General features: G+C 41.7%; 2 protein-coding genes and 1 long non-coding RNA gene across 4 annotated transcripts in view; 1 reads left to right on the top strand and 2 right to left on the bottom strand.

The window, feature by feature from the left end:
- Positions 1-241: 241 nt before the first annotated feature.
- On the bottom strand, positions 242-12,432 carry LOC119860525 (proline-rich receptor-like protein kinase PERK9). The gene is made up of 4 exons (XM_038414323.2): positions 12,378-12,432; positions 11,750-12,094; positions 3,584-3,727; positions 242-2,653 (listed from the first exon to the last, which is right to left on the bottom strand). The coding sequence occupies exons 1-4, from the start codon at positions 12,430-12,432 to the stop codon at positions 2,463-2,465; spliced, it is 735 nt and encodes a 244-aa protein (XP_038270251.1). The 3' UTR covers positions 242-2,462.
- Positions 12,291-27,255, top strand: part of HOOK1 (hook microtubule tethering protein 1) — a 52,117-nt gene continuing 37,152 nt past the window's right edge. The window contains exons 1-4 of one of the 2 annotated variants that reach the window (XM_038413101.2): positions 12,291-12,481; positions 24,036-24,121; positions 26,660-26,732; positions 27,103-27,153. In XM_038413101.2, coding sequence (XP_038269029.1) covers positions 12,431-12,481; positions 24,036-24,121; positions 26,660-26,732; positions 27,103-27,153 — 261 coding nt within the window. In that variant the 5' untranslated portion in view covers positions 12,291-12,430. The remainder of the gene's footprint in view (positions 12,482-24,035; positions 24,122-26,659; positions 26,733-27,102; positions 27,154-27,255) is intronic. The other variant, XR_006283067.1, reaches the window with a different exon arrangement.
- Positions 21,063-27,255, bottom strand: part of LOC122461232 — a 29,136-nt gene continuing 22,943 nt past the window's right edge. The window contains exons 4-5 of the long non-coding RNA XR_006283074.1: positions 25,662-25,911; positions 21,063-21,077 (exon numbers count right to left, since the gene is read on the bottom strand). This is a non-coding gene — a long non-coding RNA (uncharacterized LOC122461232). The remainder of the gene's footprint in view (positions 21,078-25,661; positions 25,912-27,255) is intronic.

Raw genomic sequence — 27,255 nt, 5'->3', positions numbered from 1 at the left:
GATACGGAAGGAATGAGCACCAAAATAGAAGCAGAGTAAATAAAAAGCCAGAAATAGAAAAGCGTAGATATGAGCATTGACAAGCCATTTGGGGGGAAAAAACAGACCAAAAGAGGGGAGGGAACAGAAGGGAAGGCTACAGTCAGAAGGCCGGGGGGATGGGGGAGGGGAGAAGGGGAAATAGCATGCTGAAATATGGTACAGGTATAAATATTTTATAATTCTAAAGTTACTGCAGTGCTCCCAGATGGATCTCTTAACACTTGGTTGGATCAGGCCATGCTTATTCAGCTGATCCATGTTGATCCTGACAAAGTTAATTTATTTTGCTGCTGTACGTCCCACAGGCCAAAAAGGTACAAGCACAAAGACGTAGTCGGAACATTCTGGGTGCAAGCAGCCTTTTACCTAGTAAGGTTCCTATGTGTGAGACAGATTGTTCCTCTTTACCTCTGTCCGTGGAGGGAACACAAATTTGGCACATCTATCTTAGGTGTACAGAGGGATGGGGGGAATTTTGGCTCTGTGGCATTATCTCCTCCTTTCCCCAACATTGTAGAAGCCCCTTCATGAGTGGCCTATGGGAATTAGACAGGGAGGAAGGCAGGGGATAATGGTTTCGTCTGCTACATTTATCCTTCCCAATCTGCAAGGAATGCCCATGTAAGGTAATGGTAATTCTGTCTACCATCCCTCCTATTCGAATTTCACAAATCACCTCTACTCCCATTCAAAATCACATACACCTTCAGTGCTTACCCGTGGGAGAGAAATATTGGGAAAAAATGTCATGCATTTATTCTTGTCTTTAATGCAATATGTGTTGTGTTCTTTTTTGAAAAAAAGAAGTTTGTGATGTTGTTAATGGGAGAGAAAGGATGGTCTCCGGGTTTGCCTACTAGCCCAGGACTTGAGAGACCTGTGTTCAATTCCCTGTTCTGCCATAGACTTCCTTTGTTGTCTTGGGCAAGTCACTTAGTCTTATCTCATTCCCCCATCTGTAAAATGGTATTAACTGTACTTCCCTACCTCACAGGGGTGTTGTGAAGTTACATACATTAAAGATGGTACTATACTATGTTGAGGGGAGGTGGGGTTCACATAAATGAAGATATCTAGACCATCTTCTCTTGATTTGTATTTCATCTTTCCCATCTGTTTTCTCAGCTGGAAGCAAGCAGGAGACCCAGCACCACATGACCAACTGCTATCTTCAGATCACCACCAAATGTTTCACGAACCTCTAGCAGCCCAGAGTTTGGGAACTGCTATATTATAGCAAAAAAGTGCCAAGCTATGGTTTGAAAGCAAAAATAGAATGAACCATTCTCCAGCTCCTGTTTAGAGCAGTGATGCTCAACAAGTGGCAGACAACACATGCAACTCCTGCAGCTGCTGTGGATGTGTTTGGTGCTTCTCTCACTGAGTCTGGTCTTAGTCAAGGGAGCAGAGTCCTAATTACAGGACCACTCCTCATGCTACCCAACACATGCATAAGGCAACGCTGAGTACAAACTGACAGTAGATTCTGGGATCCTTTGCTGCCACACCAAACAGCGAAGAAAGAGATCCCTGTAGGATGTCTGGTAAAAAACGGGTAATTAGTTCCTGGCCCCAATCAAATGACATGCCTTCACACCAGAATAATTACATATTTGTCTTCAGTGGTGGAATAAGTTTGTAGAAATAAAGACAGAAAGAATTCAGCTATGCAGAACAGTCTTCATCTGATTATAAGAACTTCAAAGTAGGTCAAATTTGGGGCCAAAACAAGACATTGCCTTTTTAATGGTGACAATATCAAAGCTTCCAATTTAGGCAGAATTTGGTTCAAAGGGAAGTTGGATTTTATCTGCCAGGGCAACTTTAGAGAACATATGGAAGACCAGGAGGGACAATGTTTTCTAGTGGTTAAAGCAGGTATTGGGAATCAGGATTCCTAACCTATTCACAACTTTACCAATGATTCACTACTTGAATTTAGGTAAATCAACTAGTTAATCTCTAGCATGTGCATCCATGACATCTACCTCACATGATGTTGTGAGACTTAATATTTGTAGTGTGGCTTTCCGTCTTTGGAAAAATGCCAGAGAAGTGCATAGCATTGTAATTAACATCAACAAAGTTACCAAATGTGATAGCAAGGCTGTGGAATAGATAATTTTTCATCTAGTCTTTAAACCTTTTCAAATATATTCTGGTGGGGGTGGGGGAAAAGGAGGTTTTAAATTACATAACTGGCCACCAAGTGTCACTGTTTGGCTTTTACATTTTCTGTTTCTACATAAATGTACAGAAGAATTCATTATAGCTACAGTCCTGTATATAGCTACATTAGCTATCCTAAACAGAATAAACACATTCTTCAAATTTTTAAAAACAAAAACTTATTTGTATACCACCCTGATTCAGGGCAAGTTGTCACTGTCTGAATATGTAGTTTTTTTGTCAGTGTGCAATCATCCAACAGGTAAAATATGAACTAAAAAATGGACAGTTGTAGTCAAATCTAATATCAAGAGCAGCAAGGCAGGCTGTTTTACTAGATAAAAAGTGAAACATCCACGAAGAGCTTGATCTTGCATCCTTACACAGAGAATAATCCCATTGAAGTCAGTGATGTTTGCTGGTGTTAAAACAGACTTGAACCCTACAATGAAAGAAAAAATACAGATTAAGGGAGTCAAATATCTATTAGCAAAGAATATTTTTTAAAAATAAGTAAGTGCATATAGCTAGAAATATCTAGTTTGTTTTAAAGCTGACTTCAAAAGTAGTATCACTAGAAGTTAGACATTACGAGGTTAAATCACAGCAACTGCTGACAGTGCCAAACTACTCTTCCCCCTATCTGGAATGTTAAAGTAGGTCAAGGTGCCTATAATCGTGATTGGCACAAAAACGTAATCTGCTGATATACTATCACATGAGCTGCACCTGCACCACATAAAGAGGTTACTAGCAACGTCTATGGCCAAGGAAAAATGGGATGTATCTTTTCTCTTAGAGATTAGAGTACTTTCTTTACCATCATCACTTTTGTCTCACTGCCCTATTCCTTCACGAGCTTCTGCCTGCTAGTATTGCTGTCTCCCTAATGCATACATGGGTAACAGCCACTGGGAAGATAAAATGTAGCTGCATAGTTTGCCAGGCAGAGGGAAAACATTTGAATTTGTAATTTTGTCTCTCGTTTCTACCTGCCGAGTTCACGCATCATATGTGCAGAGTGCCTAATAATCCTGAAGGAGAGACTGTGAGCTAATGGGGGCTTAGGAGTACAGGACTGACAATCCTATACAGCCCTGTCTCCTATGCAGCTTTTTGACTCAGTTCCAGTCCCACGCGCCTCACGCAGTCTCCCCTTGGAAAGTACAGTCCTTAACAGCTTTCCAGCATAGTCCTCACCTATCACAGCTAATCAATTAATTGCCTGACTTTCAGACATTTCCTCAGCCTCAACTTTAGCAGGGGAATTGGAGCTTAGCTGTTTCTGATTAACCCCAACCTTCTCCACACACTCTGCTATGCCACACAGCTCTCTGCAGGGCTGCCTTTTGTATTCATGGGAACAGCTGACCTGCAGAAAGACCCATATGCAACACAGTCCCAAGGAAGGAGAAGACAACACAAGGAAGCAGTAGAGGCATCAGGCCTGGCCGGCTGGAGAAAGTAGGTGTACCAGGGGCTGAACCTGGGCAGAGTGCGAGGTAAAATCTGGAAGCTGGCGAGAGAGAGGGATAGAAGGAAAGTTTGAGTAAGGGCAAAAGTGGTTAAGAAAACACAGATACCAGCAAGTTACACTTATTGCAAGGGAAAATGAATGGAGGTAGAATGACAGAGAAGAAAAGAGTGGTGAGCATATTGAAAGGGGGACGAGGAGAAATTAGCTAAAAGACCGAACAGAATTATAAAGAAGAACAAATCTTAAAAGAGCTAAAGGAAAAATACTTAAGGACTGTGACAGAGGAGGATGAGGAACAAAATAAATACAAGGGAAAAACAGAATCACAGAAAGAACAAATCTATAATCAGTAAGAGAAGGGAAGACAGGAACTAAAGAAAAATAAACAAAGACATTGAAAAGCTAAGCATTTTAGAAAAAATACCGAAGAAGAATGTATGTATAAAATGGAAGAGGAGGAAAAAAAGACAACAAAATCAGAGAGCGATTAAGCTGTTCCAACATATTTAAATATTACTTTTACTGTTGATCATTTTCAATATAGTTCATGAAAGGCAAAATCATTTTATGTACATTGAAAAGTATTAAATTGCTGTGTCTCATGATTTGCACATTTCTGCTTCTCCCCCCTCCTAACAGCCATCCCCCCCATATTGGCTCCCCCTCTCCTGATATACATACTATGACACTCTGGTTGGGTACACTGTTAAGAGGTGTAATTTCCAGCTTTCCCTCTATGCTCTAGTACAGGGGTTCTCAAACTTCATTGCAGTAAAACCCCCTTCTAACAACAAATATGACTACACGACCCCTGGAGGGGGGACCAAACCCTGAACCTGCCCAAGTCCCACCGCCTTGGATGGGGGCCCCAATGCCCTAGGGATTCAGCCCCAGGCAGTGGGCCTATAACCTGAGCCCCACCACCCAGGGTTGAAGCCCTTGGGTTTGGGTTTTGGCTTTGGCTCTGGGCTTCAGCTTTGGCCCTGGACAGTGGAGCTTGGGCTTTGGCTTCAGCCCCTGAGCACCAGCAAGTCTTAGCCAGCCCTGGCGACCCCATTAAAATGGGGTTGTGACCCACTTTGGGGTCCTGACCCACAGACTGAGAACCGCGCCCTAATACTTCTTCCTCGTTTCCAGGATTGATCAGATCAAATTTAAACTTGTCCTCACCTTCAAAGCCCTACATAACTAGGTTCCTTTCTACATAACTGATCTCGTCTCATCACATTATTCCCCCGTCTCCTCTGCTCCACCATCGAGGCCCCATTCATCTCCTTCTACCGGAAGGCCGTCTGTGCCTTTCTTCATACTGCTTTACTGTGCATGGAAAGCCCTCCCTATTCTGACATGACAAGCTACTGCCATTTCTTCATTGAAAAGTAGCTCTTGAAAAACTCCCTTCTTTTGCAATGCTTCCCTTAAATGAGTTAATTATTTTAACTTTTATTTGTATACGTTTTTAAATGATCAAAGTGCCTTAAACTGAGTAATCTTGTAATTATATTGCGGTAACCCTCTTCCTTCCCTATCCAATTCTCTGCCTACAATCTGGCCTCCTCAGTTATTGCATCAAGGATAGTTTAAAATGTAAGTTATTTGGGGCAAGGACTATGTCTTCTTTTATAAAGTGCCTGACATTCCTTTGAGTTCTATAAAGTAATAATGAATAATAGCAACCATTGATGCCCCTCTTTTGCCCCAAGAAGGGTAATTACCAGGTACCAAACACTACTGGGAACTTCACAACTATGAACCATGTCATCTAATTAAAAATTAATATCCTAAACCCAACACAATCTGGAGCCAGGCCAAAACATGGGACAGAAACAGTTTTAGTGGTTCTGATGGGTGATTTCCTGCTGTCAATGCAAGGAAGACAGACATCCATGCTCATCCTCCTGGACCTCTCTGCAGCAATCACCACTGTTGACCATGAGCTACCGCTGTCTTGGCCCTGAGAGATGACAGGGATCCCAGGGAATGCGCTAAAGTGTTTGAGTCCTTCCTGGAGGGAAACGCCAAAAGAGTAGTGATGGGAAACTGCACCTCCACCACAAAACCTCTTATGTGTGGAGTCTCACAAGAATCTATTCTCTGTCCAGTCCTATTCAATATTCACATGCAGCCAATAAGTGAACTAGACAGAATGAGCAATATGCAGATGACCAGGGACAGCTGTGGTGAGCCTGGTGCCTGCCCCAATGTGCAGGGCTGGGGGCAGTACAGCCACGCTGGAGGAGCTGCCCAGGTTGGGCACTGGCTCCTGCGAGCAGCAGCCTGACAAGCTGCTGCTTTCGCCACTGCGGTTCCTGTACTGGTCGCTGACCATGGCCCAGCTGGTCTTGCTCATTGTTGTGAGAGCCCTGAAAATCCCCAGATATCCGCTTTATATCTCTGGATATCCACATCCACAGATAGAAATAGTGTAGCTGTGCAGGACTCTAATAATTTCCACCTCGGGTAGACATACCTGCACTAACTCCGCTAAAGTTAGCGTGCCAAAAATAGACATGTCGCCATGGTGGTGCGAGCAGTGGGACAGGCTAGCCTCCCATGTACATATTTAATTTTCATGAAGACTCATACTTGGGGCAGCTAGCCTGTCCTACTGCTTGTACTACACATCTATTTTTAGCACACTAGCTTGATCCCCCCTACTGTGGATTTGTCTATCTGAACTAGAAATTACACCTTCAGTTCTAGTAGAGGCATACCCTCTGTTTTATCCTGGTAGACAATGACCTGTCCTTGATTATAGACGCTTTCATCACCCTCCCATCTGGACTACAGCAATGCAATATACCTGGGCATGAAGCCATCAACCCTTAGGAAACTTCAACTAGTACAGAATGCTGCGGCACATCTCCTCAGCAACACACGCTACAGTGAGCACAACAGATCTGTCCTCCCCTCCTTAGATTGGCTTCCTACAGAATATTGAGTAAAGTTTAAGGTCTCAGTCCTTATCTTCCAGGTGCTCAATGGACCAGGTCTAGCATATCTAATTGATGGCCTAAAGCTCTAAGATTAGGACTGTGATTGACACCTCCACTCTATAGGTACAATGAAACGTTCTATCGTAAGTGTAAAGCTTGTGTGGGCAGGAGATAAAGCTATCTCAGGGATCATGCAGAGACTGCCCAACAAACTTCCATCACAAACATCACCTACAAGTGCAAGGCACTCTTCTTCAGCTTTGCCTTCTCTAATATAAACACATAGAAGCTTATACATTTTAAAAAATTACAAAACCAAAACACTGCACTACACATAATTCTCCCCTGACTGCAGATGAAAGAAAGAGCAAACCATATGTGACAGCTCTTAGTCATATCATTTAGGGTAGGGATCTCAAACTTGAATCAGCAGGAGGGCCACATGAGGACCACATCCACAGATATAAATTGGCCCGAGGGCTGCATCACCGACACCCTCCGCCCCCTCTGCCCCTGGCCCCACCCAACCCCACTCTGCCCCTTCCATGAGGCCCCACCCCTGCCCCACCTCTTCCCACCCCTTCCCTGCCCCCATTCCAACCCCTTCCCCAAAGTCCCCACCCCAACTGTGCCCCCTCCCTGCCCCTATTCCAACCCCTTCCCCAAATTCCCACCACTGCCCCACCTCTTCTCCACCTCCTCCCCTGAACATGTGCCTCCCCGCTTCTCCCCTCTCCCTCCTGGAAAGCGCTAAGCACCTGAAGGTAGGCAGAGGAGTGGGGATGCAGTGCACTGGGGGGAGGGAGAGCAGGGGGGAGGGGAGCTTGGGTGGACTGCAGGAAATAACTCCGGGAGGGTGGGGTAGGAGCGCAGGGAGCTTGGCAGGCTGCAGGAAATAACCCCGCGGGCCGCATGTGGCCCGCAGGCCGCGCGTTTGAGACCCCTGACTTAGGGTATGTCTAAACTGCATAAAAAAACAGCGAGTCTCCGAGCCTAGGCCAATTGCCTCAGGCACCCAGGGCTCGCCCTACTGGGCTAAAAATAGCAGTGTGGACATTCCCACTCGGGTTGAAGCCCAGACTCTGAGATTCTCCTCCCTTGCTGGGTTTTAGAACCCGGGCTCCAGCCTGCGTGGGAATGGCTACGCTGCTAACCCATAGCACGAGCCTGAGTCAGTTAACCCGGGCTCTGAGACTTGGAGTGTAGCTTTACCCTTAATGCGCTATTGGAAGGCACTCAGATACTATGATGATGAGGGCACTATAAGAACCTATGTGTAATACAGGTTTCAGAGTAGCAGCCGTGTTAGTCTGTATTTGCAAAAAGAAAAGGAGTACTTGTGGCACCTTAGAGACTAACAAATTTATTTGAGCATAAGCTTTCATGAGCTACAGCTCACTTCATCAGATGCATACCCTAAATCTGTTTGTTCATTGAAACAAAAAATCAATTGCTCCTAAATTTTATATATCTAAGTGTGCACAAAAGGTATGTAGTCTGTCTATCCCAGGTTGTTTTGAAATCTGTATGGGCAGTTATTATACAGCTACCTGTGGTGACATAGCTGCTTGCACCAGCTATTACCATGTGGAGAGGAGTCTTGAGTTCAAGACTAGAAATTCAATTCTTCTCCTCTCCAAACTCTGTCAGAGAACATTCTCACTTGCTGTGGGCAAAGAGAGAGTGAACAGATAGTGTCACCCTTGAGACCTTACAAACTGACAGTCTTTGGAGTAGCATTAACAGCAGCCGCTGAAGAAGATAAGGTATCTGTTCTCTGGGCTATACAGTGATGCTGAGTACTTGATTATAGACATTAAAGAAAGAAAGAGTTAAAAATGACAATCCAGAATGAAAAAGAGATGAGAGCTCTGTAACTATCCTCAGACCTCCCTGCACTGTTTCGGGGAAATAAGAAGCAATATTAGACTTAACTGGAGTAATTCATCTATATTTTACTCCTTCAAGTATGCAATTTTTCCAATAATAATTAACAAGCAAATTTTGTATTACATTTTGAGAAAACATTCTATTTTCTGCTAAAACAATTATACCAACTCAACAAAACCTTAACTATTGTTATACCACTTAGACATAACATCCAGTCTTTAGTCTGTTATGTCCGGATCCAAAGAAGCCAATCATGACTTCAATTAACTAAAAATACTTTCATTAGAAACAGCAACATAAAAAATTAATCAAGTTGCCACAACATGAGATTTCCTTATTGCAGGCTATTACGATTCTATTCCTTGCTGCAACTAAGTTACAACGGGCAAGGCTTTTGCACTGTACCACCCAGACTGTACCACACCCTAAAGGCGCTGTGTCCTCACAGTAACAACACTCATTCTTAAAAATTCCAACAATCTCAGTCTGACTCTGCTTTTAATTAAGTATATCCCAATTTTCTGTTCACAGTATAGTGGAAGGCAGTGTCGTCCAGTGGATAAGATACAGAAGTGGTTTCTATTTCCCTGTTCTGCCACTTACTTGCTGCATGACCTTAGACAAGTCATTTTGGACAGTTATAAAGTTGGCCTCTGATTTTTGGTTGCCAGACTTGAGACACTTATGACCTCCTTTTCAGAGATGCTAAGTATACACAGCTCCCACTGACATCAACTGGAACTGTAGGAACCTTAGCGCTTCTGAAAATCATGTCCAACTGTCTCCAATTTGGCACCCAAAATCAATGGCCACTTTTAGAGAATGTGGGCCTTGGCTTCTCTGTGACTCGCTATCACAACCTGTAAATTGGGAATAATGTTTGATGAACCTTTAGAGAGATGAGATGGGTATAGTAATATCTTTTATTGGAGCAACTTGTGTTGGTGAGAGAGACAAGCTTTTGAGCTACAAGAGCCCTTCCTCAGATCTGGAAAAAGTATTCAGAGTGTCACAGCTAAGGTCAAAAAATAAATTATCATAACTAGTTTCCACATATTCTAAGGGATCATTCAAGACAAAGTAGCCTGTTAACACCCCGGTAGTCATAGGACAAAAAGGGGGTTAGTGGATACAAATTGTTGTCATAAGTCATAAATCCACTATCTTTATTAAGACAATGATTTTTAGTGTCTTTGTAAAGTTCATCAAGATCTACAGAGGAAAAGCTCCAGATAAATGCTAATTATTATTATTTATGGTTGAGACAAAGTGAGATATCTCTGTATCAAATTATGAACTCCACTTTTATTTTGGGCTAAACACATATCCAAACTTGCCTGACAGCAGCCTATTATGTATTCCAGACAGCTGCCCTGCCCAGGACAGGTGCTTGACACCTTATTGAAACACTATCACTGAGAAGCAACCAAGACTGCAATCTGGGGCCATCAATTATGTTTCTTAAGTTCTGGCCCCCCCAAGAAACAGTGGTTTTTCTACACTGGGGACTTAGGAACAGTGCACGTTAAGACTTTTGTTTTTAAAGACCTGGATCTTTTAAGTGCTTTCAGAATAAAGTTTTGCTGGTTAAGATATTTCTTTGCTAAGTTTGTGCTCCTTTCTTTCCTACCATATTGCCATCAGAGGGGTTAAACTAGAATCCCAGAGTGCATACAGCCTAGGTGGAGCTCTGGGGAAGCACGCATAAGAAACTGGAGGGGAAGAGGGCCTGCGCAGATCTTAGACCCCGATTGTGGGATCTAGAGTGGCTGGGTGGCAGTGCCACACATCTCAGCAAAATAGAAAAGGAGTACTTGGGGCACCATAGAGACTAACAAATTTATTTGAGCATAAGCTTTCGTGAGCTACAGCTCACTTCATCGGATGCATTCGGTGGAAAATACAGTGGGGAGATTTATATACACACACAGAGAATATGAAACAATGGGTTTAATCATACACACTGTAAGGAGAGTGATCACTTAAGATGAGCCATCACCAGCAGGAAAGTGGGGGGGAAGGAGGAAAACCTTTTGTGGTGATAATCAGGGTGGGCCATTTCCAGCAGTTAACAAGAACATCTGAGGAACAGTGGGGGGTGGGGAGAAATAACATGGGGAAATAGTTTTACTTTATGTAATGACTCATCCACTCCCAGTCTCTATTCAAGCCAAAGTTAATTGTATCCAGTTTGCAAATTAATTCCAATTCAGCAGTCTCTCGTTGGAGTCTGTTTTTGAAGTTTTTTTGTTGAAGGATAGCCACTCTCAGGTCTGTAATCGAGTGACCGGAGAGACTGAAGTGTTCTCCAACTGGTTTTTGAATGTCATAATTCTTGACGTCTGATTTGTGTCCATTCATTCTTTTACGTAGAGACTGTCCAGTTTGACCAATGTACATGGCAGAGGGGCATTGCTGGCACATGATGGCATATATCACATTGGTAGATGTGCAGGTGAATGATCCTCTGATAGTGTGGCTGATGTGATTAGGCCCTAGGATGGTGTCCCCTGAATAGATGTGTGGACAGAGTTGGCAACGGGCTTTGTTGCAAGGATAAGTTCCTGGGTTAGTGGTTCTGTTGTGTGGTGTGCGGTTGCTGATGAGTATTTGCTTCAGGTTGGGGGGCTGTCTGTAAGCAAGGACTGGCCTGTCTCCCAAGATGTGCGACAGTGATGGGTCGTCCTTCAGGATAGGTTGTAGATCCTTGATGATGCGTTGGAGAGGTTTTAGTTGGGGACATCTCAGCAAAAGAGCATCGAAGTAGAAGTCTGAAGTCTAGAAACGGTGATGGGACTATATATAGATCAAGTTGACTTGGAAGCATGGGGGACCAAACACCTGATTCCACCCGCAACAGACCATACAGAGCGGTACCGGGCCAGGCTGTAACGATTATTACTATCGTTAATACGGGGAAACAGGTTTCAGCATAAAAGGGTGCCTGAGGCGCTGGGAGGTTGTGCGGGGGCAGCGGCAGCGTGGCTGGAGACGGGAGGGCGACGTCGCGTAGGCTGGGGGCAGGTGGATGAGGCGGTCGTGGGCCTGGTGCGGGGGACGAGGTGGCGGGGCCTGCGTGCGCCGGGTGGTGGCCACGACTGGCTGGAGGTAGGGTGACCAGACAGCAAGTGTGAAAAATCAGGACAGGACGGGGGGGGGGGGGGGGGGGGGACAGGGGAGGACGTCATAGGAGCGTATGTAAGAAAAAGACCCCAAAATCGGGACAGCTGCTCACCCTGGCTGGAGGTGCAGTGGCGTCTGATGGGCTGGGGGCCAGGACGGTGGGGCTGTGGCGGTGATGGCGGCCTCGAGGAGGTGCTGCTGGGACCGGGGCCATAGGCTGATGGCGGTGGGCGATTGGTGGCTGTGAGAGCGGCCGAGGGGCTGGGCAGACGGAGACGGAGACGGAGAGGCAGGGGAAGGGGCTGCGGTGTCGGCGGGGGCGGCGGCGGCAGCGACTGAGGAGGGCTGAGCCGCAGGAGGGGAGGGGAGGGGAGGGGGCGGGGCGCGGCGGGGCGCGCGCTGGGTGGCTGCCTCACGCGAAGGAGACTCTCCCGCCCAGACTCGCCGCTCGCCGGCTCTTAGGGCCCCAGCCAGCAGCTCTCCCGGCTTCCCTTGCGCGGCCCCCATCCGCCCTCGCTCCTCGGCCGAGCCCTCCCCGCCTCTGCGTTCCCTGATTGGTGCAGACGCGTGGTGGGCGAGGCTCTTGGCACTAGCTCCGCCTTCCCTCCCAGTGATTGGATGTCAGTCAAGGCCAGGGCAGTGGGCGGGGGTGTGGCGGGGTGACCGGGGCGGGGCGGGGCGGTCACGTAAGCTGCGCATTGTGTTAGGCGTAAGTGAGGTTAGTGCATTGAGCTGCTTACGTAGCGCGCCTGAGAGAGGAGCCGGCCAGCGCTCGGAGGAGCAGGCCGCCGCCATGGAGGCGAAGCCCAGCGAGCAGCGGCTCTGCGACAGCCTCATGCTGTGGGTGAGTAAGCGTGGGGCGGGCCGGCCTGACCCCTCTTGGGGCGGCCGGGGGCTCTGTCCTGTCAGCAAGCTGCCCGCTGCCCTGCATAAGCGATCCCGGAATCCTCCCCCTCCGCCCCGCATAACGCGCCCCTGGGTACCATCACCAGCCTGGGCACCTGCCCCGTGTATTCATCCCCGCGCCCGGTTAACACCGCGTCCCATTTAGTGGCCCCGGTCCGCGATCATTGCCCCCTCGCCCGTGGGCTCAGATCTTGTATAATGCCCCCCCCCCCCCCCGCCCGCCATGAATCCCTGCCCGTCGCTGTGGCGTTCGCTACCTTAGCAGCGTGGCTTGTATCTGTCACGGGTGGGTCTTGTCCCCTTTCCTCTCCTCCGGGGGTTTGCGGGAGGGAGTCTTTTTAAAATGCCCCCCCCCCTTCTTAGATCTCTCCCTCCAATGCAGGGCCCCCTTCCTCTCACGCCCTGTGTAATATCCTCTCAGCTTACAGAGTTTACACACCCGAGAGACTGCATCCACGCTGCCCACACAAACAACTGGCTGAGTTCTTGCTGATGATGATGTGCGTTTTGTAAGGTGACAGAAGCTGGGAATACCAGGACAGAGCTAGTTCTCAGGCAGTTTCCAGGCTCTCTTTTGACCAAACAGGTTTAGGTGCTTTGACTAAGTGGCCAGTCTTTAGATCTGAAGCAAACCTCCCCTACCTGCTTAGTGTTGCCATCATCACTCAATAATGGGTTAGTTTCACACTGCAATTTTAAATCCCCAAAGAGTCGGATTGTCCTTTACCAGCATTCTGGAAGCATTAAACTCTTCTCTCATGCTTTAACCTGCTTTGAAGTTTGGTTTTAACGCCAGACTCTCTTGATCTGTGGTATCCAGAATCTTGTATTTGCTTTTTCTTTTGGAGTTTCCTTTCCACCTCTTACAACAACAGATCACAGTCGGGCTTATGAGAGTGTGATTGAAGAGGCTGACCTGCTCCGTGTGTCTCTGTCACAAGAAGAATGACACCTTCATTCTCAGGTTCCCTTTCATGCAATCCCTTGCTCTCTGATGAAAGGCTGTGCAGTTCTGTGCTTTGATTAAACATTTATAGCTGCTTCTAAAATAAAGTCCCACAGGAGGAAGTTTTATGTTTAAAAAATGGAGATTGTAAATGTCTCAAACGTATAAACAATTTGCACCCCAGATGAGGAGAGAGACTGTTTAAAATTAATTATCCTTCTCTCCTTTTAGTCTACTCCTCTCTTTTAATGACAGGTTTCAGAGTAGCAGCCGTGTTAGTCTGTATTCGCAAAAAGAAAAGGAGTACTTGTGGCACCTTAGAGACTAACAAATTTATTAGAGCATAAGCTTTCGTGATGCTCTAATAAATTTGTTAGTCTCTAAGGTGCCACAAGTACTCCTTTCCTCTCTTTTAAGTTTATCTCTACAGCTGAGTGTGACTACGTCAAGTCTGCCCCATCATTTAAGTTGCCAGAGATCTGCAACAATCTTATCTAAAATGCCAGTGGTTTTGTGTGTGACATGAAAAAAACAAACAACAACAAAAAACCTCTTTGGCTACTGTCTGAAATAATACCTGTGCAGAGTAATGTTAATTTTTTAAAAATAGTAATTTATACTTTGTGTGTGTGTGTGTGAGAGAGAGAGAGAGAAAATTTTAATTTTTCTCTAACTATTCAGTGGAAAGAAATAGGAATCAGACTTGATATGTTCTTTTACCAGCTTCTCGATTATGGTAGAAGGCTGCAGACCCCTGAATTATGCATCAGCTCACGAAAGCTTATGCTCAAATAAATGTGTTAGTCTCTAAGGTGCCACAAGTACTCCTTTTCTTTTTGCGGATACAGACTAACATGGCTGCTACTCTGAAACCTGTCATAAACACACTCCTGTTAACTATGCTATTTTAATATGCAAAGGGAAAATAATGCTTACATCTCTGACCTAATAACCAAGGCTGTAAGAGACTGGGAAGGGAAATCTTAGAATCATAGTCTTGTAGGACTAGTAGGTACCTTGAGAGGTCATCTACTCCAGTCCTGTGCACTCATGGAAGAACTAAGTATCTAGACCATCCTTGACAGGTGTTTGTCTAACCTGCTCTTAAAAATCTTCAACGATGGAGATTCCACAACCTCCCAAGGCAATTTATTCCAGTGCTTAACTACCACGACAGGAAGTATTTCCCCATGTCCAATCTAAACTGCCCTTGCTGCACTTTAAGCCATTGCTTCTTGTCCTATCCTCAGAGGTTAAGGAGAACATTTTTTCCTCCCTCTCTTTGTCACAACCTTTTATGTACTTGAAAACTGTTAGCCTGTCCCCTCTCAGTTTTCTCTTCTCCAGACTAAACAAACCCAGTTTTTTCAGTCTTCCCTCATTGGTCATGTTTTCTAGACCTTTAATCATTTTTATTGCTCTTCTCTGGACTTTCTCCTATTTGTCCACATCTTTCCTGAAATGTGGCACCCAGAATTGGACAGAATACTGCAGATGAAGCCTAATCAGCACGGAGTAGAGCAGAAGAATTACGTCTCGTGTCTTGCTTACAACACTCCTGCTAATAATACAGCCCAAAATTAGTTTGCTTTTTTTGCAACAGTGTTACACTGTTGACTCATATTTAGCTTGTGATCCACTGTGGCCCCAAGATCCCTTTCTGCAGTACTCCTTCCTAGGCAATCTTTTCCCATTTTGTATGTATGCAACTGACTGTTCCTTTCTAAGTGGAGTACTTTGCATTTGTCTTGGTTGAATATCATCCTGTTTACTTCAGACCACTTCTCCAGTTTGTCCAGGTTATTTTGAATTTTAATCCTACCCTCTAAAGCATTTGTAACCCCTCCCAGCTTGGTATCGTCTGCAAACTTTGTGTGTACTCTCTATACCATTATCTAAATCATTGATGGAAACATTGAACAGAACCAGACCCAGAACGGATCCCTGCAGAACCCTGTGCGTTATGCCCTTCCAGCTTGACTGTTAACCACTAACAACTACCAGTTTTCCAATCAGTTATGTGCTCACCTTATAGTTGCTCCATCTGGGTTGTATTTCCTTAATTTGTTTATGAGAAAGTCACAGGAGATGGTATAAAGTCAAGATATACTCCATCTACCACTTCCCCCCTCCACATGGCTTATTATGCTTGTTCCTGGATCAGGAAGCAAATTAACTGGAACTGAAATTTTTTATAAGTAGAAAAATTGCTATTGTTATAATTTGCATAAGAATCAAGTGACATTTCTTGTAACCAACAAGTTATTGTTGCAGTAACAATGGTTTTGGAGCAGTGGGCAGGTTTTGACCATTATCAGATACCAATATCCTGTGAGTCTGATCATTAGTTTTTCAGCATTAGCTTTGGTTTGGAAGCCTGTTAGATTATTAACAAAAACAATAAAAGGAAACTTTCACCCAATTAACACTTAAAGTGCAGACTTAATTGACAAAAGCAAAAATGTAAGATCTTAAAACATTTAGTACAGTGGTTCTAAAACTCTTCAAAATTTGCAGGGCTTCATGTGCAACAAATAATTTGATTAATCAAAATTGAACATTCCCCTTCAGTTTTGCTCATATTTTGGCTGATTTCTCGTCTCTCTAGTTCAGGACTTGCAGGTTCAAAGTGACTTTGTCAAAAGATTTTTGGTGGAACTGTATTGTACCAAATATTGAGAGACTTGCAGTAGGAATTATATAAAGCCAGTGTTGGGTTATACCAGGGCTATCTGGTCCAGAATGTTTCTTTGGAAATACTAGCCAGTTGGTGGGTGCCAAATGGGAATGGGGGAGGGGAATTAATAACTCTTTAGAAGTAATTTAGAAATGCAGGGATAAAAAAATAACCAAGATAGAGATGGTTTAGCAGGACTTAGAGGAAGTGGAACTCCATTTCTTACTCCTCCAACAAATTCAAACTATGTGCATGCATATACAGAGTAAAGTATTTGTAAATATATAGGTATGTTTTATTACAGGGTCATGGAATTCAGATTCTTAATAATAGTTTAAAAATAACTTCATGCTTTTTTTTTCACTCCATTTTTTTCTGCTAGCACATGCATAGTTACATGTTCAACATGTACAAAAATTAAATTCTGTATCTTTTCAATCTGCCTTTCCTTCATCTTAGCATTGTTTCAGGGTTTTTTAAATTTTTTTTCCATTAATGTACAAATAAAAATAGCCAATCCTAAGGCTCACTGTAGCATAGATAAGAACAACTTGAGCATATATCCAGATTCCAGAATTTTTTTAGTGTTGAAATAGGTGTGTCTAACTTATTATTATTAGGACTGCTTTAGACATTATGGGCCTAACTCCCATTTATACCTCAGCTGTTTATACAGCTCTAATCATGGAAAGGGACCATAAAGTGAGTGTAATTGTAACTTATTTCCACATAAAGGTCCCTTTAAACTGTTAGAGCAATGTAAAGGGGCCTTAGTGAAAATGAGAATCAGGCCCTGTATGTTCAGATTGTTCGTGTGTTGCTATTACAGGATGTATGTATTGCCATATGTGTGTTTTTGTTTTTCTGGTCTTATATCTTATTTCACTGATGTAATGCATAAGTTAGTGAATGCTTAATGGTATTAATAGCCATATGCTGCTACAGTCTATGCAACTTTAATTTTCTATAACTATGTCTAATATAGAATTCACTTCCAAAATAGCAGTGGGGTGGGGGGGAAGATGCTTTGTATTTGAAAGAATAGTTAGAGACCTGTGAGCTATAATTACCTATAATATTAAGTGGTTTCAATTATTCTAGGTAATCATGAGAGAGAAGCTCAAGTGGTTTGTATTATCATTAGTATTGCAAAGGGATGTTCACCTTATTCATCGTCATCCTTTTGGTTATGCATTTTTACTGATGCAATCCCTGTAGCATAAATACATATCCTCCATTGGGGGAGGGGAAAATGTGAATTACAAGTGTTAATATTTGTACATATTGGATACCTGTTTAATATTTCAAAGGCATCACAGAATTAGTATGTTCTTCAGTCTATCTCATGGAATACTGTATTTTCAAATATAAAAAAAGTTAGCTTAGTTAAATTAACAAAAATATTTTTATAAGTGCCCAGGAGAAACTGCACTTCTGTTGGTCTAACACTATTACTTCCACACTAGTCCTCAAACTTAGATTTTCTGAATTGTGTTCCCAGAAAGAGAGCCTTTATTCCCTTCATATTAGGGAAACCACAATACTTTCCACTCAGATAAGAATGGAAATAATACCTGCAGCAACAGTCAGGGGAAGCTATCTTTAGAAAGGGCTTGTGTCATGGATACCTGTGTCACAGTGTCTTAGATATTTAAGTGCCTGGAACAATAGTGTCTAGATAGTTTAACGTACTAAAGTAATTGCTTCTCTTGAATTTCCTTTAGCATTGTGCTTTATATCAGAGGAGGCATGTGGCCAAATTATGCTTTTACATAGAGTTACTTTAGATTAACAGAACAGAATTTTTTTTTTAAGTAACGTGACAAATACATACATGCAGTGCACTGACTTGCCTTTATGATGTCCAAGCATTACTTATGCCTCAGTCCTGCAAAGACACATACTTAATTTCAGGCACATGTGTAGTTCCATTGTCTCAGTGAGCCTGCTGATGTGCCTAAAGTTAAGCGTGAGTGTGGTATACCTCACACTGAAGTCAAGTGCTCAAGATCATGCCTACTTTCTTAGTTATGTTGACAGGAAACCTTTTTTCTCCCTCTGTTCAGTATGTACACTTGTTATGTCTTTTAGATGGCATTCTCAAGCAAAACATATAAAACTTAACTCCTGTGATTCCAAAGTTGTATGTGCTTGAGATAGTAAGTACCTAAAGGAAATAGCTCTTAGCCAAGCCTTTAAGTGCTTCTACTACCTTTTTTATAAGCAAAGGAGGAAAAAAGTCTTGGATATCTAGAGGAGCAATTTCATCCTCTCAAGTTCTAGCAGATGATATTGCAGGTCTGGAATCACTCCGGCAGATGAGATTGATCACCATATTCAAGCCATCTACCTGGGTTTTTTTTAAGTTATCATCGAGATTTATTTAGAATATATGGAAGTTGTAGTCTTAAAATCTTATTTGATAACCCACAGACCCAGGGGAAGATGCAGAGAGATTCTGCCTTATGGAATGTTGAATCGCTGCCTCTGGGGAAGAAATCCTTATTTAAGATATTCTGTACTTATAGTTTCAGCCATTTGGCACTGGTAAACATTCTTAGTGTTGACTTCCTCTCCGTGAGTGGCTGCATAATGTTAGTTTGGGGTATTTTTTTAGTCCTAATCTTTTCTTTCCTCCCACTTGTTTAAAAAAAAAAAAAAAAAAAAATCTGTAAACATTTCTATTCAAAATCTCTTTGGAGGCTAAACTTGTAGAACCTGTCCTCATAACTAATTTAGCTGTGGTAGCAGATGGAGAGCCTCCAGATTGGATCCTGAGGCAGAAATTCAGTTTTCCCCCCCTTCATCCAAGCACAGAAAACTAGAAACCTAAGTATGATCGTACTTAAAAATGTATAGCTATTTGATGATGGAACATACAACTTCTTAGGAGAAATCACATTAAGAATTATGTCGTAAGATATGTAATACACCCTTCAAAGCATATGCAATGCATCAGCCTAATAGTTGTGCTTCTAAGTCAGAAAGTTTTTGCCCCACCCAATGGAGCGGGGAGCAAAGGTGATTTAAGTTGGATTCTGGGCTGAACTGTGTGCTAAAATGGGCCCCAGCACAAGTGAGAGCTGTTCCTGCATGCTCTAACTTGCAGCAGCCTATCAGAGATTGCCTATGGACTGCAGTGCTTGTGGCAGCCTTACACCGCACTAGGAGAATTGTCCCCATAGTCCTTTGCAGTGCCTTTGACTTCTGTAGGCTAGGATATATTTCTCAGTGTCAGTTTAGCAAAGTTAATGTCATTTTTCTATAAAATGATTCTACTGCAAGTAATGGATCCTGCTTCCACTGAAGTCAGTTGCAAACCTCCATTGTCTTCAGAGGTCCAAAATCAGCCTGTAAATCTCGGAAAATTACTCAGACCTGTATAATATTAAAAAAAAAAAAAAACCCTTGTATTTACTTTCATATTGCCATTACCAGCAATGATGAGTTTAAAAACACACTGCAGGAGTACCAAGTATCAGAGGGGTAGCCGTCTTAGTCTGTATCCACAAAAACGAGGAGTCTGGTGGCACCTTAAAGACTTAACAGAAGTAGGCTTCTCACTAGGCTGCTCTTAAACCAAACTAAATGTATATTAGCATACCTAGAAGCAAATTAAATGGCAAAGATATACTTAGGTTTTTTTTGTGTGCTTGCTATCAGGCAAAAGTGAGCATAGCCTCATAAGAACATAAACAGATTATCTTGGTTGCCTATGTTGCTCACAGCTATCAAAAAGTGACCCTGTACAACAAAGGAGAACAGAGAGCAAGTTCTTTTTGGTGAATGCTTCTTTCCTTTTAATCCTAATTAATTGCTTCTATTCCAGGAGATACCAGCATGTATAAAGTAGCACTACATGTTAGAAGGTTCATTAAGGCCTTGTTTACTTGCTTAAACAAGGGTTGAAAATGTTTATAGAAGTAAAGTGTTAAGGCACATTGATGTGCATAGCAATCTTTAGGTATGAATGCCCATAAACTGAAAATTATGTTCTCCCATTATAATGTCACTGGAAGTCTGAATTCAGCTTTGCCAGAGCGTGACTCAGGCTTCTAAGCCCATCCTTACATTGGATCCTTACATCCTTACAGTGTGTTGAGGGCTGCTCTGTTACAAGTTGAGACTAGTCCACAGCTGTTCTAGGGCTGTTTTCTCTAACTGACTTTAGTCTACCAGGGACTACTGACTGTGTGCTTACCTACCTATTGTAATATAGGATAAGAACCACATCTTAATATAAACATTCCAATTATGTTCTCTTTGTGCTTGAGCCGTTTTCTGCCTGCTTATTTCAACTTAAACGCAACTTCTGATGATCTGGGCCCATGGACAATCTTTATAAAACACAATGCATAACAGTCATCTCAAGCTTCCACAGCTTGAAACAGTGTCTCCCACCACCGCTGCCTAAATAATCATACCCAAATCATGGGAGAATAGATGATAATCAATATTATCCAAAGGCCGGTAAATCCATGCTTTGGCAAATGTATGGGAGAAGCAAAATTCTACCATTGATAATCCTTTCCTGAAACGGCTTTATCATTTGTAGAGAGGTCTCCAAGGTAGCCAGGACTCTGCATATTTTATGGCTTTATAAATTGAAATCAACACATAAAACTGTACTCAGAAATTAACTAGAGGCCAGTCAGAGCATGGAGCAGAAGCGTTGTCTGTGAATCTGTAGCAATAGCAGGAATCCACAAAGCAGATGATCAGACACTTGACACAGTGTATCCCCGACTGTGCATGTAAAAATGTCTATTGAAGCACTGTATCTGGCTTCACTGTCAGTGTTGGAGGTATGCATGTGATTTATAGGATTTTTTTTTTTAAAAGGCCCCAGAGGCGATCCCAGCAATTACAGGCCAGTAAGCCTAATTTCAGTACCAGGCAAATTGGTTGAACCTGTAGTAAAGTACAGAACTATCAGACACATAGATGAACACGATTTGTTGGGAAAGAGTCAACATGGTTTTTGTAAAGGGAAATCATGCCCCATTAATCTACTAGAATTCTTTGAAAGGGCCAACAAGCATGTGGACAACGGTGATGAAGTGTATAAAGTGTACTTAGATTTTCAGAAAGCCTTTGACAAGGTCCCTCACTAAAGGCTCTTAAGCAAAGCAAGTTGTCATGGGATAAGAGGGAAGGTACTTTCATGGATCAGTAACTGGTTAAAAGATAGGAAACAAAGGGTAGGAATAAATGGACAGTTTTCAGATTTGAGAGAGGTAAATAGTGGTGTCCCCCAGGGATTTGTACGGGGACCAGTCCTATTCAACATATTCATAAATTATCTGGAAAAAGGGGTAAACAGTGGCAAAATTTTCAGATGATATAAAACTGCTCAAGAAAGTTAATTCCTAAGCAGACTGCCTAGAGTTACAAAGGGACCTAACAAAACTGGGTGACTGGGCAACAAAATGGCAGATGAAATTCAGTGTTAATATAGGCAAAACATATATTCTATTGGAAAACATAACTATACATATAAAATGATGGGGTCTAAATTAGCTATTACCACTCAAGAAAGAGATCTTGGAGTCATTGTGGATAGTTCTCTGAAAACATCCACTCAATATGCAGTAGCAGTTAAAAAAGCGAACAGAATGTTGGGAATTATGAAGAAAGGGATAGATAATAAGACAGAAAATATCATATTGCCTCTATATAAATCCATGGTACGCCCACATCTTGAATACTGTGTACAGATCTAGTTGCCCTGTCCCAAAAAAACATATATTGGAATTAGAAAAGTTACAGAAAAGGGCAACAAATTATTAGGGGCATGGAGCAGCTTCCATATGAGGAGAGATTAATAAAACTGGGACTTTTCAGCTTGGAAAAAAAATGACTAAGGGGGGGGATCTGATAGAGGTCTATAAAATCATGACTGTATGGAGAAAGTAAATCAGGAATAAGATCTAGAGGTCACCAAATTAATTTAATAGGCAGTAGGTTTCAAACAAACAAAAGGAAGTTTTTCTTCACACAGTGCATTTAACCTGTAGAATTCTTTGCCAGAGGATGTTATGAAGGTGAAGACTATAACAAGGTTCAAAAAGAACTAGATAAGTTCTTGGAGGATAGGTCCATCAATGGCTATGAGCCAGGCTGGGCAGGGAGGGTGTCCCTAGCCTCTTTGCCAGAAGCTAGTAATGGGCAACGGGATGGATCACTTGGTGATTACCTGTTCTGTTCATTCCCTCTGAAAGCCCCTAGCATTGGCCACTGTCGGAAGACTGGATACGGGGCTAGATGGACTTTTGGTCTGACCCAGTGTGGCCGTTTTTATGTTCTTATGTTTTGTGCTGCTCCTGGTGGAGCATAACAGAACGCTGTCCATTGCTCTGGGCTCATGATTTAGCAACGATTGAGCCCTTAGATTGTAAAGTCTTAGGGGAAGAATGTCACTGTGTGTGTGTGTGTAGCATTTAGCACAATGGGACCTTGATTCTAATTGGAGCCTCTGGCACTACAGCAGGGGTTCTCAAAATGGGGGTTGGGACCCCTCAGGGGGTCATGAGGTTATTACATGGGGGCTCGCGAGCTGTCAGCCTCCACCCCAAACCCCGCTTTGCCTTCAGCATTTATAATGGTGTTGAATATGTAAACTAGTGTTTTTAATTTATAAGGTGGGGGGATCACACTCAGAGGTTTGCTATGTGAAAGGGGTCACCAGTACAATAGTTTGAAATACACTGCACTACAGTAATATAAATAGTAATTTCATACAAAAATGCATTAAAAGATGTCTAATTAGGTTGCAAACTCAAAATGGAGGTGTTAGAGCTTCTTAAACAAAGGTTTCAAGACATTTTTTATAATGGAAGTTGTTAGGTTGCCTAACACTTCCATCTCCCCCTATCAGCTCCTATAATACCAGTTTTTGTAGGGGAGGTGAAGGGTGGTAGATGGAATATGGGGCTGTGATGTTTATTCTTAGCACAGAAATATATGAACAAAAATAAAATCACAGTTACTGTGTATCCAGGTATGAGAGACTAAATGGGAAACGCTTCTTTATATATAACCATTAGGAAATTCAGATGTTCATTGTCTGTTATGTACCTTTCTCCTGGTCTTGTATTCCAGCTCTTTTGTAAAAGTTTCAAAGTACTGTTATATGTTAAAGAAAGGTTTCATGAATTTTAGTTATATGTTTGATATGGAGTCCAAAATGTAAGCAGATTCCAAAATTATCCTATGTTCCAAGCAAGTGTGTTTCCAGTATGCAACACTTGCACACTGTAAGAATATGAAAACAATGAAGAATGATTGAAGAATGTGATAACTGTTCTGTATCCATACTTTTTTCCCCCAACCCAAAAGCACACATCTTCACCTTTTTTTATATAACTTTTTTTGCAATAATCTTAGAGGTCTTAAGGGAGGTGAGCATTTATATTTAACATATACATTATGAAGGATTGAATTGGGATTGTTTGAAATTAGAATATTTATCTCTATGCCTCCCTTTTTTATTATTTTTAAGCAAATTTTTGATGAAGGTTTTTAAACATCCAGAATGAAAGCTTTGTCACCTAATTTAAGAAACCAGTCTCTCAAACTGTTAATTCACAAGTTTAATTTACAGTGAGAGAGAGGAATACCACTACTATGAAAAAACACTAGGTCAGCATATTTGAATATTTTAAACCAATATTGGTAATTGCTTTTCTGTCAAAGTATTGAGCAGGAATAGTTTATTGGCTTAGTTTACAAATTATTTAGTTTGTGGAAGGGATTTTGAGGTTCCAGAGGCATCTTACTAAAGGTTCATACTAAGGAAAAGTAGAGAATTGCATCTAATTTTCTGTCTTTCTGTGTTGAACTGGAAACTTATTATTTTCCTTTCTTTAGTTGCAGACGTTTAATACCTCTGGACCCTGCAAAGATGTTCAAGACTTGACAAATGGTGTTGCAATGGCACAGGTACTTCATCAAATGTAAGTTGACAGTTAAGTTCAAAAAGTATACATCAAATTACTCTGTTCTTATTTACTCTTTTACCATAATACGAGATATTCAGAATAAAAGTATATCTTCCTAGAAAATGTTACATATCTCAACTTGTATGATATGGGTGTTGTAACTGAGCGAAAAAGATGCCTTTATGGTGTCACAGTGGGGTTGATACTGACTGAATATCAACAACATGAGAGAGTGGATGGTTTGGAGTAATTTCTCCACCCTCTTCTCCTCGGAGCTTTTAGTTTAGTTATTTTTAGTATAAGCATAGCTGAAGCACAGATTTTCCCTTCTATCTCATAGATTGTTCAGAACTAGTTTGCTATGGAAAATTGATTTATTACAGAATATGTTTGCAGTATTGTTGTAGTTGTGTTAGGATATGAGTGAGACAAGATGGGTGAGTTAATATCTTTTATTGGTCCAATTTCTGTTGATGAAAGAGAGAAGCTTTTGAGCTCCACAGAGCTCTTCTTCAGGAGTTTGAAAGCTTGTCTCTTTCATCAACAGAAGTTGGTCCAATAAAAGATATTAACTCACCCATCTTGTCTCTCTTATTACAGAATAGTATAATGGGAAAAGGTTTTGGAAGCATAAATTGAATCTGTGTCTTGTTCATGGTGGAAAAAATGATATGGAATACAAACATTAGGATCATCATTGTTCTCTTTTCTGTCTGTGTCTTCATGAATTGTTTTTGTTTTCTCAGTTAATTAACTGGGATAAACTATTCCTAAATTCCCAATAGCAGTACTCATGGAACTAGATGCAGGTCAGAATGTGCAAGGAGTACAAGAACATAATTAATTTCTCTTTGACACCATTTTCATGGATATCAGTGCTTGAGTCCTTGCTCTACTTTCCTTTTAGAGAGAAGAACTGGAAATTCAACCTACATGTCTTTGTGTAGTACTACTATTGGGTTTGCCCAACTCCTTGATCATTATGTTTTAAGGGTAATTGGGAGCTTTTATAGTTCAAGTACTGAAGCTGTCATGGGAAAACCCCTATTTAAAAATGGGAGGGATATAGAAAATATTTTTCTGTCCTTCTGCTAAGATTACAACAGCGAATTGGGATTAGAATGGCGGAGTGGAGTCAAACACTAGTGGAAATGTCACTTTGGTGGCATGCCCACTGTTTGAAACTGCAGTCAGCTCAGACACAAGATCATAGCATCATAATGTTGCTGAAATAATGTTATGCCTCAATTCAGCATTGTGACTTTACCGCTGGCTCAGATAAGAAAAGAACGGTTTAATGCAGAGCCATATGCTGTTTAAAAACACAGCTTTGGTGAATAGCAATTTGATAAGTGTAAGCAGGTGTCTTTCCCAGCCTTTGCCAGCCTGCTCCAAAACATAGTACAAGTGAAGTTACACAACTTTAAGCCCAAAATTACTCCTTGGGTTTGACTGCTCTTAGGGTTGCTCCCCGAGGACTGGTTAGCCTATATCCTCTGATCAAAGGGACAGCACCCACCTCTGTATCTTGGCTGGGTTAAAAAACTGCACCTACCACAATCAGCAGAGATTAATTAGCATCTTCCTGCAGTAACTACATCCTCACAGTTTGACAATGTACCATTGATAACTGCTCTTTGAGTATGATCTCTCAACCAGTTCTTCACCCACTTTATAGTAGTTTCATCTCAACCACATTTCCCTAGTTTGTTTACGAGAACATCTTGGGGGACTGTGAAAAGAGCCTTACTAAAATCAAGATGTATCATGTATAGTTTTTCCCCCAGCCCGGTAGGCCAGTGACCCTGTCAGAGAAAGAAATTAGGTTGGTTTGGCATGATTTGTTCTTGACAAACCTGTGCTGGCTTTTCCTTATAACACTGTTATTCTCTAAGTGCTTACAAATTGATTGTTTAATAACTTGTTCCAATATTGTTTAAAAGGTTCCATTGGTACAGTAATAGCATGCATATGGACTGGCCTTTAAAGTCTCTAAATGTCTCTTAATGAGAGCAAGATCCATTCAATGGGACAACTTTATATTAGTGGCTCTGAAAAGAAATGGAAAAAGTTATGTAAAATGACAATCTAAAACAAATAATTTTCTTTCCTAATTCTGTTGACTAATTTAAACTGCTATAGGATAAGTGTTTAAATATGTTTACTCTAACTGTAATTGTCTAGCTGGTTTTTGTCAGTTCAGATTTTTTTTAAATTGTTTATTCTAAACATAAACATTATTTTTTTTGTCTGATGTTACAAAGCACAGAAACTAGGCACAGTAAAGAAATATTTTAGATATTTGTGTTTTAATTCACTATATATTCTTGAAGCCTCAAAATTTCTTCTGGCCTGCAGAGTGGAGTGTCTTCACTACCTAGCTTCAATGTCTTGTTCAGTAGAATTCACTCTCCAGGACAGAAAATTTCCAAGAATGTACCTCTTCGGATACTGTAGTGAATTTTCTAATACAAAACTAACGCTGGGGGTCTGATGTCTTCTTTGAATTATGCCATTTTAATGTTTAGTAAATACAGTTTATTTTTATTCTAGAGATGTTGCCTGGTTTGATGAATCATGGCTAAGCCGTATTAAAGATGATGTTGGTGACAATTGGAGAATAAAGGTACCAAAAATGAAAGTTGGCAAAAGCTATTTGCAGTTGCTTAGGATGATGTTTCCTGAGTTTATCTAATATTAATATGTTATAGTGTTGGGGGTGTGTGTGTCAAAAAGAGCAATAATTAACACATATATTCAAATTATATGTAACTGAGTTGAACATTTTACCATGATCTATGCTTCACATTCAGTTCCTTTCTCATCTTAATTCTTTCCCAGCATCATTAAATATTTTGGTTATAAAACTACGGTGTAGATTTTTTTTTTAAATGAAAAATAAAATGCAGTCAGATTATACTTTTGTTTTTTATCTGAGAAAAGTATCTTTTCTTAATAGTAGCATATAACCAATATTATCTTTTATATGCTGTTAGGCCAGTAATCTGAAAAAGGTTCTGCAAGGAATTATGGACTACTATCATGAGGTATGGAAAAAGCAGCAGTTTTGTTGTTTTTGTTCATAGAACACAAGGATTGGTCTTTTTCGCTAAAGTTAATCCTGACTCTAGAATAATGCTAAACTGTTC

This window comes from Dermochelys coriacea, chromosome 8 (assembly GCF_009764565.3).
Source record: "Dermochelys coriacea isolate rDerCor1 chromosome 8, rDerCor1.pri.v4, whole genome shotgun sequence".
NCBI classification, from domain to species: domain Eukaryota; kingdom Metazoa; phylum Chordata; order Testudines; family Dermochelyidae; genus Dermochelys; species Dermochelys coriacea.
Note: the sequence above shows the minus strand (reverse complement) of the source record. Positions and strands in the feature narration are given on the sequence as shown.